This window comes from Balaenoptera acutorostrata, chromosome 21 (genome assembly GCF_949987535.1).
Source record: "Balaenoptera acutorostrata chromosome 21, mBalAcu1.1, whole genome shotgun sequence".
NCBI lineage: Eukaryota > Metazoa > Chordata > Mammalia > Artiodactyla > Balaenopteridae > Balaenoptera > Balaenoptera acutorostrata.
Genome location: NC_080084.1, coordinates 7,049,752 through 7,063,524, shown reverse-complemented (window position 1 = coordinate 7,063,524; position 13,773 = coordinate 7,049,752). Strand labels below are relative to the sequence as shown.

Here is a 13,773-nt window from a genome sequence, read left to right as displayed (position 1 = left end):
TGAGAAGCCCGTGACAGCAACGAAGAGTAGCCCCCGCTCGCCACAACTAAAGAAAGACCACGCACAGCAACGAAGACCCAACACAGCCAAAAATAAAATAAGTTAATTAATTTTAAAAAAAGATAGACTTAAAAAAACAAACACTTACCAGTAGCATAGATGACTTTGTAAAGCAAATAAATATTCATTAAAACTTTCAATGGGCTTCTCCTGTAGCACATAGTCGATGCGCTGGCCTCCATTCAGCATTCCCACATGGATGGGGGGGGCTTCTTGTTTAACTGCTACAAGGTTCTCTTCTGTGCTAACATCTGGATACAGAAGAACCATAGTAAGAATATAAAAGCGTCCAGCCCTCCAAGGTTGTCCTTACTTTCCCTCAGACTCCAGCTGTACCGCAGGATGAGCTACCCTGCTCAGAAAGCTCTTTCTCATTTTCCTCCTCTCAATCCCCTTAAAGCTTCTCCTCAAGGCACACTGATTTTATCCAATCCCTTTCTTCCTTCCTGTACCTTTAATGGCTAATTCCATTGGCCTTTGGTTTACAAACTAAATGCAAACAGGGTTAGAACTCCTTAGGCAATTGAAAACTAAAGCAAAAGAATGCAGTATTAACTGTGAAATTAACAGGAAAAGTGTCCTAGCTAGTCCCCAGCCAGGAAAATAAAACCAACCCATGAATACACAGACATTCCCCTGTAAAAGCAAGGTTCTTCACAGTGTAGGCTCTGAGCATCACTGCCATAGTGCCCAAGTGGGGAATGTTTTAAAGCCTCATTACTAGATGCTCAGCTTCTCTTGACATCTTCCCTCACAAATAATGTTTTTCCAAAATTTGTGGCTATTAGATGACAGAAAACACCAGCAGAGTTGAAGGCCCATTAGGACTCATAGTATTGGTCCTAAACAATAAAAAGGAGAAAGTAAGAAGACCCTGGGAGAATAAGAACCAGACACCATGGAGTCCCTGTTATCTGGCCTGGTGCAGGAAATCAATATGTACAGTGTCACTGACCACTAGGCTTCTCTGAACTTGATTCAGGTTCTACTTCAGTTTCTTCTGCAGTTTCTGAAGCTTGTAAGGCAGGGTATGGAGCTCTGGTAAAAGACTTCCAGGCCATCCGCAGCGAACCTAGCAAGTTGTTCTTAAGGTCCATGCTCATCCTGGTCAAGCCCTCTCTCAGTTCTGAAACATATATGAAAAAGAACATTACATGGTTTACAGAGGTAAAAGCGTTCAACACAGCTAAACAAAGTGAATGAGGTCCAGTCAGTGTGCACTGACCAGAAGGTCTAGAATTACCAGGTTCTATACTCAAGACTTACCTAAGTGCATCCGCTTTCTGCCTTTATGATGCGGGATCAGCATTGGCTCAAATTCTACTCCTGGGACCACCATTGGTTCAATTCTATAGGCCACAGGATCAAACTACATAGGAAAAACAATAGCTACATATACCTCTGCTGAAGAAAGATAATGACAGTCTCAGGAGCTATGTATCAGGCAAGAATAATTATAAGCTCATTTTTTTAAATGTAGTTGTTCTGCCCCATCACTTCCAGATTCATACTATTATAAATTATCTCATTACTGCAGAATAATATAGAAAAAAGTAAATCAACACAATAGAATATCGTATGCTCTTTACCAATAAGCCCTAATATTCAGGTAAAACCACAAGAGCTGTCCAATGCTTACAGGGTGATAAATATTGAAGAAACCTTTGCATGTTGGAAATTTGTAGTTGGGGTCAATTCTTTTTAGGCCTCGGACAGTAAGGAACATTCCAATGGGAGATCCAAAGGCAAAGAATATTTCTGGTTTATAGATGAGCCGGGGGTATTTTACAGGCACCTGGAAGGAGGAAATAAAAGCATCTCTCATTAATAACAAAAGTTACATCTGTTCCTACCATACCAATGGCAAACAATAAAATGACCAAAGAGAATTAGTATTGTTACCTGCCCAATGCCAACATCCAGATGTTCATCATTTCCAGTACCATTAGTACTACTGCAGAACTCCGATTCTTTGGGGATGTTAGACATATTCGCCCCTGCAGGTGATTTCGGGGTTGGTCTATTAATTCCCTAAAGAATAAAAAATAGTTCTGTGGAGCTGCTATGTAGTGAAAATATCCAAAGGATTATACAGTTTTCTACTGGTTTAAAAGGATGCTTGGGAAGGTTTTGAAATGGTAGTCAACAATTTTAAGAAGAATCTCTCAGAGAACAAGATAAAGCTGATGAAAACAAAAGTTGCCTTAAATTATGAATTGATATCCCTACATGCTCTGAAATAATGAAAGCTGTACAAAGCCATTTGGGTAGCAGTTGAAACTTTAGGCAACCATCATGAGAGAAAACGATAGCAGAGCACTGTGGAATGAATGTTGGGGATTGCTGAGGAGTTCAATGAAGTGCTATGCCTTTCTAATCAAAGCAAGTAGTATGTCTCTATCAGCCTTAAATCAGAACTGAGCAACCTGCTAAAAGGTTGAAAAATAATTAACTAGACTATGGAAAGGAATCAGTGGCCAAAAATGCTCAGTGCAGAAGCACTGTTACAACACGGCTATACCTTGAATACATTATACTAAGTGAAAGGAGCCAGTCACAAAAGGCCACATATTGTATGACTCCGTTTATATGAAATATCCAGAATAAGAAAATACATGAACACAGAAAATAGATCATTGGTTCACAGGAGGGAGGAATAGGGAGTGCCTGCTAATGAATATGATGTTTCTTTTTGCTGTGATGGAAATGTTCTGGAATTAGATAGTGGTAATGGTTATACAACTCTGCAAATATACTAAAACCCACTGAATTGTATATTTTAAAAGGGTGAATTTTATGGTATGTGTTGTGAATTATATTTCAATAAAGCAGTGACAAAACAAAAAAAACAAAAAAAAAAAAGAAAAAAACTGAATGGTGGAAGTCCAGGGGAGATAAAGACTTCTGAAGCTAATAACACTTTTAAAGATATCAATAAAGTAAATGTGTTTAATTTCTGAAAAGAGAGCCAAAGGTCCATTTTAAAAATTGCTTAGCTCCCTATACTAAACACCTCACAAAGCACAAGGATACAGGGAAGTCAAAAAACTGTTTAATCCCACAAGCTATATTAAGCACATACCACTGAATTTTTTCTGATCCTTAAGTAGTTTAGTATCTTCTTTCTTGGTCCTAAGGGAATTCCCATTTCCTGAAGATCTTTGTCTGTACATAAAGCCTAAGCATAAAAATCAAATATCTTTATTTCTAGGCAAAATAAAATCAATTAAATGTCCTAAAAATAAATAAGTAAATGCCCTGTTCTCTGAGAGGAATAAGGCCTAAACACTCTGTTGTTCTTTGCTTTGCATGACTAGGACTCCCTAGTGGTAACAAAAACAAATAAACAAGCAAATATCCACAGCAGAGCTCTAGAAAGTATAACAGAAAATAAGAGTTGGAAAAGTTAGTGGTCATTTATTCCTGCTCTCATGTTTTCAGAGCTGTGCTGTGTTTTAGTCTTTGCTCCATTGCTATTAACATGGCTCCTTGGAACTCTGAACCTCCACAGAGCAAAGATCACTTTATATGATAAAAAGCACACAAATAAGGCTAAAGAGCATGACTAATGATAACGAAGTATTTATGACTAAAATGTTTCTAAAGGGCAGGTTCTTAGCAAGCAGTACGATGAAAAGAAGCAATAAAAATACTGAAAATGGGGAACTTCCCTGGTGGCACAGTGGTTAAGAATCTGCCTGCCAATGCAGGGCACACGGGTTTGATCCCTGGCCCGGGAAGATCCCACATGCCACGGAACAACTAAGCCCACGCGCCACAACTACTGAGCCTGCGCTCTAGAGCTCGCGAGCCACAACTACTGAAGCCCGCGCGCCTAGAGCCCATAATCTGCAACAAGAGAAGCCACCGCGATGAGAAGCCTGCACACCGCAAGGAAGAGTAGCCCCCGCTCACTGCAACTAGAGAAAGTCCACGCGCAGCAACGAAGACCCAACGCAGCCAAAAATAAATAAAATAAATTTATTAAAAAAAAATACTGAAAATGGTATAGTGCAAAGTTTAAAAAGATTATTTTTACCAGAGCTTCCTTATCTACTTTCTCCTTCTCAAAGATACTAAAGAATTCAGAGAGTTGAAGTTTCTTCAAATCTTCCTCCAGTGTCGGTGTGTCTCCTTGATCCATGAAAATACTTGGCAAATCCTAAAAGTTAAATTGTAAAGCTCGTATTCTCTAAATTCATTCAGATTTTTATTAATATTACTTTGCAATAAAGGAAAGTACTATGTTAGATATCCACAGAGACCTATCTTAACTTTGAATAAATTGTAATTTATACGAAATATAAATTGTGATTGATCTTTAAGTTTTTGCAGTCAGCTGAAACCTAATATGTTTTTAAATAAATGAATGAGTGAATGAATGAGTATCAAAGTATTCTTCATCATCATTAATAAAGCCTTCCCTGAGCTCTTATTAATGTTTAAGGATGGCTTTCAAACAGAATTTCTATAAACTATATCAGTTTGCATCCAATTCACTCTTCATTTCCTCATATGCAAATTCCATTTCAACTCAATGATTCTATAATTCTAATCACAGATCAGTAGTGCATATTTATAATGAAAAAATAAGATACCTATAATTATTTTAGAATGTGGCAAATATTTGTAGAAGCATACTACTATCTTGCTTCTATCATCCAAGAATGACAGAGATAATTACAAGTCTGTTAAAATTAAAATAAATGTAAATATTATGGTATGACTCTAAGCGAAAAACAAAAAGCCTAAAATCTAAAAATGCTTACTAAGAAAGCATACAAAAGAACCTATCTGAACATCTAAATTACCTTTTTACTGTCAACATCCCCCAAAGAATCTTTCTGATTTGTTAGGATATCGAACAATATAAGTGAACCTACAAGTAAAACAGAAGAAAGAAGGGACAATTTCAAAGCATTAGCACTAAATAGCTGTCTTTTATACAAAAAAAAGTAATAAGCCAATTACCCATGAAGCAAAATCTATGAAGCAGGGAGTCATTCTTTCCAATCCACCACCACCCTTACAACCCCTTCCAAATTCTTCATCATAGACCAGTTCTAGACCTCTGAATCTGATACTGATAAAAGACCCTGTACTTCAAAAACAGGTATCCTTAAAATGTGATAGTCATCTCTGGTCACATAGAATCCGTTACCTAAACTATGACCAGCGATGGATACGCCCCCTTTGAAATTAGGGTTCCTCTGCAGAAAAAGTACATATAATCGGTTCATTTCAGAAGCAACTGTGTCCACAATAGTCTGACAGTAGGTGGGGCTGTTGTAGAAGAAGACATCCAGAATTGTATCATTGGTGAAGTGCCTTAGGCGGTTAATGCTGGGCAGAGTTATTCGCTGCAGATCTCTGAAAAAACAAAAGATATTTTAAGCAGAAAACCTAAATACATTCCATAGCCTCCTCTAAGTTATTATCCAAATTACACTTAGAAATTAAGATACAAGGGATAACTACCAATTTACAGGAAATATAGAGGACAGACATTTATAATGAAGCCAAAGGGATGTGACCAGCAAAATTCAGAGTGTGAGAAACTCTGCAAGACAAAAAACCCAGCCTCCTCAAGACATAAATTACAAGAAAATAAGAGATAGAAAGGTAATCAAGAGATTAAAAGAGACTTAAAAGACATCAACTAATTGCAATTTATGATCCCAGTTTAAACTATGTGTGTATGTGCATGTATATGTATGTATGTGTACATATAAATCATGACATTTATTAGACAATTACAAATTCGAATACTGATTGTACATTTGCTGATATTAAGAATTTTTTTAGATGTGATAATGGTGTTATATATATTTTTTTAATCCTTAACAGGATATACAAACTGAAACCTTTAACAGATGAAATGATGATGTCTAAGATTTTATCCAAAAGTAATAGAGTGGAGGGATGGGCAGTACACGGAAGATATGGATGGGGCAGAACTGGCCACGTGTTGAGGCTTGTTGGGCTGGGTAATCATAATCAATACATGAAGATTCATTATATATGCTACTTTTGTGTACAAAATTCTCTACAATAAAGTTTTTTAAAAGATACAAGAGGCTTTTCCTAGAATTCTCAGCATTAAGGTTTTTTGATCACAAGTCAGATGATAAATGGATCAGCTCTCTCTCTATGCCGAATTTCTAAAAGCTGAAAGAAGGTGAGACTGCCAGATGCCAAGGACAAACAGAACTCATATCTCGCAAAGGAAACCAATGTTGACGTAGTATAAATCAGCTTCCACATAAAGCTTTCTCAAAGCTCCCAGAAAGACTCCTCAAACCTTCAACATCTTCTGTAGCTTAGAGAGGGCTATGTGTGCCTAGTAACCTCTTAGCATCAACTCAAATATGAAAGAATGTGAACTCTGTGCACCTAGTAAAAGCAACACCACAATGGAGCATTTGGCACGTGGAATATGCTCAAATCATAGGGTATTAAGAACTGAGAGACATGGAATCAGAAAAGCCATTTCCAAGACCAGCACGGAAACAATGCTACTTCCTTTATCTACCAGAGAAGCATCTCCTACTTCTATCCTAGAACTATATTATGAACATACTTCTTTCTGGCGAGCCCACAGCTGAATATCCTTAATATAAGGCAACCTTCTCTGACATTACCAAAAAGTTTACCAACAGAACTACTGAGCCTGTAACTTAAGAAAGCCATCACTTAAAAGTCATTGCACCAATTATACCTCAAGTTATAAACCCCAATAATTTAATATTTGGGAATTTCCTTTTTTCCCCAAATTTGGACAAATATTATCTAAATGTGATCACAAAAGGAACAACAAAATACTTTGTACATCTTGAGGTAGGTTGGCTTTTGACATCTTAAGATGGAAATGCTTACACACTATGGGGAGAAAGCAACATTCGGCTTTATGCTAAAGAAATAATAAAGCTGTAGTAGTAAACACTAATGAGCCAGTAAAACATACTGGAAGAAGATACACACAACTCCCCACTCCTAACCCGAGCTAGTTAAACAAAGGGATTGGTCCGCACTTAATAATGTATCTCTTAAGAAAACGACACAGAAGTACAAAATGTTTTCTGTTGAACAAAATTTTATATATACAATCAGCTATAGTAGAAATGTTCCTAAGCATATCAATGATCAGAAAACATTACAATCACAGTTAGCAACTCAAAGGTGTAAAGTACTACTCACACATCCACACCAGTGGAATGCAAAGGACTGTGCCAGTTGACTGGGAGAAATTCTACCCTCCCAATCTGCTGATTTTCTTGGGCTTTCTTAAAATGCGTCTGTAGCAGGTTCAAAGAAACACTGCGAAAATCGTTAACTAGAAAAGAAAATTAACTATGCATTAACGGTGAAGCGATCAATTTGTAGAGCGAGGATGCAACAGATCTTATAATTATACTACATCCATCTATATTTGCTTATAGCACCTACTGACTCGAGTCAAAAGTAGAGTGAGTATTCAAGAAAAAATTAACAGTGCATGTAGGAAAAGACATTCCTTTAATATAGAACTGCTGTTACTATACAAAACATTTCTATATAAAAAAAAAAATCACACAGTAACTTCAAAACTTCTGCCGTGTCAAGGGAACTGTTTCAATTTTTTAAAGAAACCACTTGACCATGTCAATTGGCCTTGCAGTCAGGTTCCTATCCTAACTTTCTGGTTCTTATAAACAACCTTTACCCAAAATTTTAAATTTTTAAAAAATACACTGCCGTTTGGAATTCATATTACGTCCATCTTAACCTTCTAGGAGGTTTATGCTTAGCGGCATTAGCCATTAGGATCAGACTCCCAAATTAGGGCAGTTAGACTATGAATACTACCTTTCAAAGTCAAGTTATACTAACGACCTAAATATTCCAATTAGAATATCATAAGGTTTATCACAGTATGAATTACAAAAATGGTTGAAGCTTCTGTTATTCACTTAAACTATATTATCTTCATGGTCATATATTTATGATTCCCTTTAAATTTAGAATGGTTATAAAGAGGACCATCACATCATAAAACAATTTTATAAGACTTGAGGGCTTACTCACTCAAGATTTATTAGTTAAGAATATAAACCTATTAGCCTAAGGAATTTACTAGCACTTTAGGTCTAAGCTGGGAAGCTTGACTACCTTGCCACCTGTCTTTAGCTCTCCAAATCTTATTATGCAGCTAAGACAACAGACTAAAGACAACACTTTATCTCAACTCACAGGAGCACTAACAGTCCCCTTACATGATCTAATATGACATGCTTTGCAAACCTACCACACTGTACAATGCTTCGAAAGCGGAGATCACAGGCTGGTCCGATCCCATGGACTACAAAAACCAAGTGATCTATCTGTAAAGGTTCCCCTACAAGTGAAATTACAAAGAAAAATTACTCTATATAACTAGTCATGTATTCTAAAATCAAACATTCACAATGAATAGATAATAGAAATGGGCAAGTTAAAATATGAGCAGATATTTTAAAAGACACAGTCCCATATTTAACTACTTAGTAAAAATATAGTGATTTTACTTTGTTTCTAATTTATCTTGTAATAAGTCAGTGAAAACATTGTTCAAGTTTTTTAAACTTTTTATTTTGAAATAACTGCAATCTTATTGAAAACTTGAAAGAACAGTACAGAAACTCTCATGTACTTTTTATACAGATTCAACACTTTAACATTTACCACATTTGCTTTATTTCTCTATGTGTAAGTGTATTCACACACATTTATTTTTCTGAACCATTTGGGAGCAGGTTGCATACATTATCAGATGGCATATATCACATCTCTTTAACCCTTTAATATTTTATTATGTATTTCCTAAGAATATGCTCTTATTTAACCACAGGGCAGTTACCAAATTCAAGTAATTTAATATTGACAGGATACTTTTACCTAATATTCTATTTTTATCAGTTGTACCAATAAAGTCTGGTATGTATTTGAAGCCTGAAATTTTAAACTCATCTTTTCAAATTACAGTAAGTCTACGACTTTGTCCAAGAGACAAGCCATCTCCTCTGAAAGATGAAAGGAATTTTATAATCCAGTTAAATATATTATAAAACCAACCATAAATGACCCTAGCTAGACAGCAATGGATAACCATCAAGGTCCTACTGAAAAATAGTTTTCCCTGGTTGAAAACCTCCTGAAAACCTTCAGGAGTTACCAGGAATAAATTAATAATCAAGCAGGTGGAATCACACTTCTTAGAATTAGGACTAAATCAGTTCATTTGTACTTAGTGACCTCCTGATTAGTACTGTCAAATTTTATCCACCCCACCATACATACGTAGCAACTTTAGAAGAGATTTTTGTACCTATTAAGATTCTTAGTAGATGAAGTAATGCTAATCTTAACTTAGAATAAGCCCATTTGATTAAAGACCATTTTTAAGCCTTGACGTAATCTAAAGCCATAGAGAAAGACCATGATTTAAGTCATAAACAAACAAGTATATCAGAAGATAAGAAAAAAAATGAATGATTAACATTACCACAATGAATGTCAACAGAGATGTTCTCAACCCCTCTCTTCACTGTTCGAGGTCGGCCCTGCTCAGTGGGTGTTGAACCCCATTCATCAGACCCCGCGACTGGCTGGTAATGTACCATAAGCTCAAATAAAAAAGATCAGAGCAATAAACATACTCTACATTAAAGACACTTCTATTTATACATTCTGAGGGGTAGGAACGGGTCTTTTAAAACATAACACATAGTCAAATCTCAACTGGAGTTCTGATATGCAACTCCTACAGCTTGAAATGAGAATCCTGAAAATACATTAGGCTAATGTTGTACACTTTAAATATCTTACTATTTTGTCAATTATACCTCAGTAAAGCTAAAAAAAAAAAAAAATAGGAAAATGAAAATTCATCAGGCTAACAGATCTTTCAACCATACCCTACACATGGAAGAGGTGCTCACATAACGTGTCAGTGATTTTCTAAATCTACAGTGACATAATTTTCCCTAAGAAAATTTTTGTGTAAGAGTTGAACGAGGAAATGACGGTAGGAGCCAAAGCTTCAAGTTTCATAACTGTGAATGTAATATAAAAATGTCCAAAGCTTATCCTACGTAGAATCCCCAGAAAAAGAAACCAATTAAGTTCTTCTTACTAATGCAATTAACCTTTAATCCCAATGTTAAAGAAGGGCATTAATTTGCTTTACCTTTGGATTGTGCAATATAATAACTTCTCTGTTGGGAGACTCCAGTTTCTTTTTCCATTCATCCAGAGTTACAGCAAGCATGTAAGTTTCCTTAAAAGAAAACACATTTCATTAGATTTCCGTAATGGTTTTTCTATTAAAACTGAACTTTTTTACAAGAATACTGCTAGATAAACAATTACAGTAAGAATATCTTACTCTAATTTATCAAATTTATTTTAATTCTCTTAAAATGAGAACAGGTACTAGTATAGAACAAAGAAAAAATAATCACTTCTACTTCTATCATCTAGACTGGAGATTATCGCTGTACACATTTTGATATATTTCTTTCAGTAATGTTAATGCATGTATATTATCCATAAAATGAGGATTACATTACATATAAAGTTCTTTCTCTTGATTGATCAAATTTATTTTAAAATTACGATAATAGTACAGGACAAAGGAAAAAAATCAGTCCCAATTCCATCATCAAGACTAGAAATAATCATTGTTCACATTTTGATATATTTCGTTCAATAATATTAATATCCTACTCCAATTTAAAGCAAATTTCAGAATATTTTCAGAGCAAGAAAAATAAAAGGCAAAAAAGACCAATCCTGTGGTCACAGTTTAAATATTCACAAAGATCACCATTAGAGAAAAAAAAAATTTAATTTAAATACATAATAGTTTCCATAGTATTTCAAAATTTGAAAATAAAACTACTTTATCCTGAAACGAACTTTCAAAAAGAAATGCTATGAACTGTGATGCAAATAGAACCAAACTCTCTCCGTAAATTCACAGAATAAGTCACAAGAGGAAGAAAAGATTATGAAATAAGAGAAGAACACAATGAAGAAAATGAGTAAAAAAGGGTCACAGGAATACCTCTAACACTTGGCTGAAGCTCTCTGAGTACGGAACATACTTATTATCTTTGTCTCCCTTGTAAAACCAGGTACAGCGCCTCACTTCCGATGCTAGCTCATCCCAGTATACGGCGTACCGCATCCTCTCCCCCAAATGAACATCGTATCTGCCCCCATCAGTGGGCACAACTCTCCTATCACAGTCTTTTCCTATCAGGGAGTGGAAAGGGGAAAAGAAGTACATAGTATAGCAAAATAAAGCTCCCCAAATACAACTCTTGAGTTATGCTCTAAATAATGTTATAAAACACACGAATGATCTGTTTCTTCTTGGCTAAACTACTTTATAAACCATCAACATCATTCTTGGTTTTAATGAAACATGAAAAAAATAATACCCAATGCTGTTTTGTTCTTTTTCTGAGGAGAGATAGGAGTGTCCCTTAAAAAAAAATGTATACAAGAAAGCTCTTCTGAATTTTTTGTTTAAGGGACCAAAAGATAAATTAATGACCATCATGATGATAAGGTAGTAACCAGCATCATTCTTGTTTCCATAAAAGAAGAAAAAACAAGAGAAAAATGAAAGAATTCATTCTTTTGCAATGTGACACTGCCCGTACCACACTCTTCATAAACAGAAACTGAAACATAAGAAACATTATTGGTTAACTATGCAGGAATTATAATAGGTTCTGTTTTCAAAATACAGACCAAATTCTTGAATATTATAAATTGGCTGGATAGTAATGCAGAACTTCTATATAAAAATGCTATAGGATGTTATAAAGCAGAAACTAACACACCACTGTAAAGCAATTATACTCCAATAAAGATGTTAAAAAGAAAAGATTATTAAGTAAAATTTGGAAAGTATAAAAAATGTAAAGCAAAAAAAAAAATGCTATGAGACAACTAGAAAAAAATCTAAAATTTACTTCTAATAGCACTCACTATAAGGACTTTTATATTACAGTTTTAGAGAAATGACAGTAAGTCCTCGTCTATTACAAGTCATAGCTTTCACCCTACCAGAGCTGTATGCCTCTTCCAGCTGCTGTGAATCCTGAGAGTTGAAAGGAATCCATGTCTCCTTAGAATCTATTATCTTACAATAAAACCAATGAGGAGAAACGGGTTCGTACAAACTGCCAGCATCCATGTCTATCAGCTCAAAGGAACTACATGAGTTTGGTGACGAGGATGGATCTGATTGGGACAATTGTTCCTCGTGTGATTCCACTGATGACATTTCTTTCTCTAAAAGACAAAAAACTATCAATAAAATTTCCTTCTATTAACAGTGTAATCGTTCACACACACAAAACTGGTCATTTTTAAGGAGTCATTTCTGAAAAAAAATCTAAGGGGGCTGCATAATTTAAAACAGAAATAACATAAATTAACAGCTTTTTTTGGTTTTGTTTTTGGGGTTTTTCTTTTTTTTTTTTTGGAGGAAGGAGGCCTTAAACAAAACGCTTCTTATAGTTAGACCAACCACTTTGCACTGATCTTCCAATCCTCTCAGAAAACTGCATGGTTTAATTAAACAAAACTGGAATCACGAGAAACACATGGTCGAAATCTTGACTGCAAAAAAAATTTTACCCCAATTTCCAATCTAAGTCTGGTCCCAAGGCAAAAACGCGTACTCCGTCTTAATAACACCTGGTTGTAGGCTCCAGGCCCTTGTCATTACACATTTACCTGACTACTGGAATCACAATATTGAAAACAAAACTATTCACTTAAGAACCAGTCACTTTTTATCAATGCTTGAAGGGTGCTTAAGTAGAGACTGTGGTACAAATTCTGAAAACGCGAACCCTCGCTTGGGGCCGCTGTGCGCACGCGCGCACCCACTCGCACCATCCAGGTCTCAGAGGAAAAGTAACAAGTGACCTAAAAGCCTCCTTCCCTCAAGGAAGACCGTGACCTGTGTATTTCCGCCCCTTTAACACTCGCAGAGACTAACACTGCAGACGTCAAAAGTAAACCCAGGCTCCTCGGAGGGGCGCGGGCAAGACCATCGCTATCTCAGCACCGAGCGCAGCGGGACCGCAAACACCCGGCCTCCCTCCGAGCGGACGCTCTCCAGCTTCCGCCACTTTATCTTTTTTCCCAGCACGAATTTACCTCCGCCACCTTGCGTGTCCCTTCTCCCCACGACCCCGGGCCTCCTGCAGCCCAGGTCTGGGACCTCAGGGTTCGCGGACGCCTCTCTCCGCCCCGCGTCCAGCCCCGCAGAGAGGAGCGGAGCGTGGATGAAAACGAGGTAATTTCCAGGTGCCTTCGGGCACGGTCGATGCAAAAGGGTCCCTGGCCGCGTCCCTGTAACCGAGGTCACCCCCACCCCGCCAGGGCTGGTCCTCCCAGCCCCCCCCTTCCCTGCCTCGGGCATCGCGTCCTCCTTCACCCCTGGCATCTCCATCCCGCAGTGCCTCCCACCCGCACGCCGGTCGGAGCCCTGGGCCCGGCCGCCGCCCCGAACGCGCCGCCGCAGACTCACCTGGCAGCCCCGCAGCCTTTCAAGTTCTCTTGCCTTCGCTGAGTGGGCTACGACATATCCCCCGCGGAGGCCTTCCCCGCGAGCCCAAGAGGGGCGGGGCGGAGCAGAGCAGGGCGGAGCTTGCGGCCCCGCCGGGCTCG

General features: G+C 37.2%; 1 protein-coding gene across 2 annotated transcripts in view; it reads right to left on the bottom strand.

Moving 5' to 3' along the window:
* The window catches only part of DDHD2 (DDHD domain containing 2), a 26,906-nt gene extending 13,133 nt beyond the window's left edge, over nucleotides 1–13,773 (bottom strand). For both annotated transcript variants that reach the window (XM_007178390.3, XM_057537307.1), the window contains exons 1-16: nucleotides 13,634–13,773; nucleotides 12,157–12,384; nucleotides 11,144–11,334; nucleotides 10,265–10,354; nucleotides 9,581–9,701; nucleotides 8,345–8,434; nucleotides 7,258–7,393; nucleotides 5,222–5,430; nucleotides 4,872–4,939; nucleotides 4,100–4,222; nucleotides 3,143–3,238; nucleotides 1,963–2,091; nucleotides 1,700–1,855; nucleotides 1,327–1,429; nucleotides 1,016–1,186; nucleotides 149–311 (exon numbers count right to left, since the gene is read on the bottom strand). In XM_007178390.3, the coding sequence (XP_007178452.1) occupies nucleotides 149–311; nucleotides 1,016–1,186; nucleotides 1,327–1,429; nucleotides 1,700–1,855; nucleotides 1,963–2,091; nucleotides 3,143–3,238; nucleotides 4,100–4,222; nucleotides 4,872–4,939; nucleotides 5,222–5,430; nucleotides 7,258–7,393; nucleotides 8,345–8,434; nucleotides 9,581–9,701; nucleotides 10,265–10,354; nucleotides 11,144–11,334; nucleotides 12,157–12,376 (2,066 nt within the window). In that variant the 5' untranslated portion in view covers nucleotides 12,377–12,384; nucleotides 13,634–13,773. The remainder of the gene's footprint in view (nucleotides 1–148; nucleotides 312–1,015; nucleotides 1,187–1,326; nucleotides 1,430–1,699; nucleotides 1,856–1,962; nucleotides 2,092–3,142; nucleotides 3,239–4,099; nucleotides 4,223–4,871; nucleotides 4,940–5,221; nucleotides 5,431–7,257; nucleotides 7,394–8,344; nucleotides 8,435–9,580; nucleotides 9,702–10,264; nucleotides 10,355–11,143; nucleotides 11,335–12,156; nucleotides 12,385–13,633) is intronic.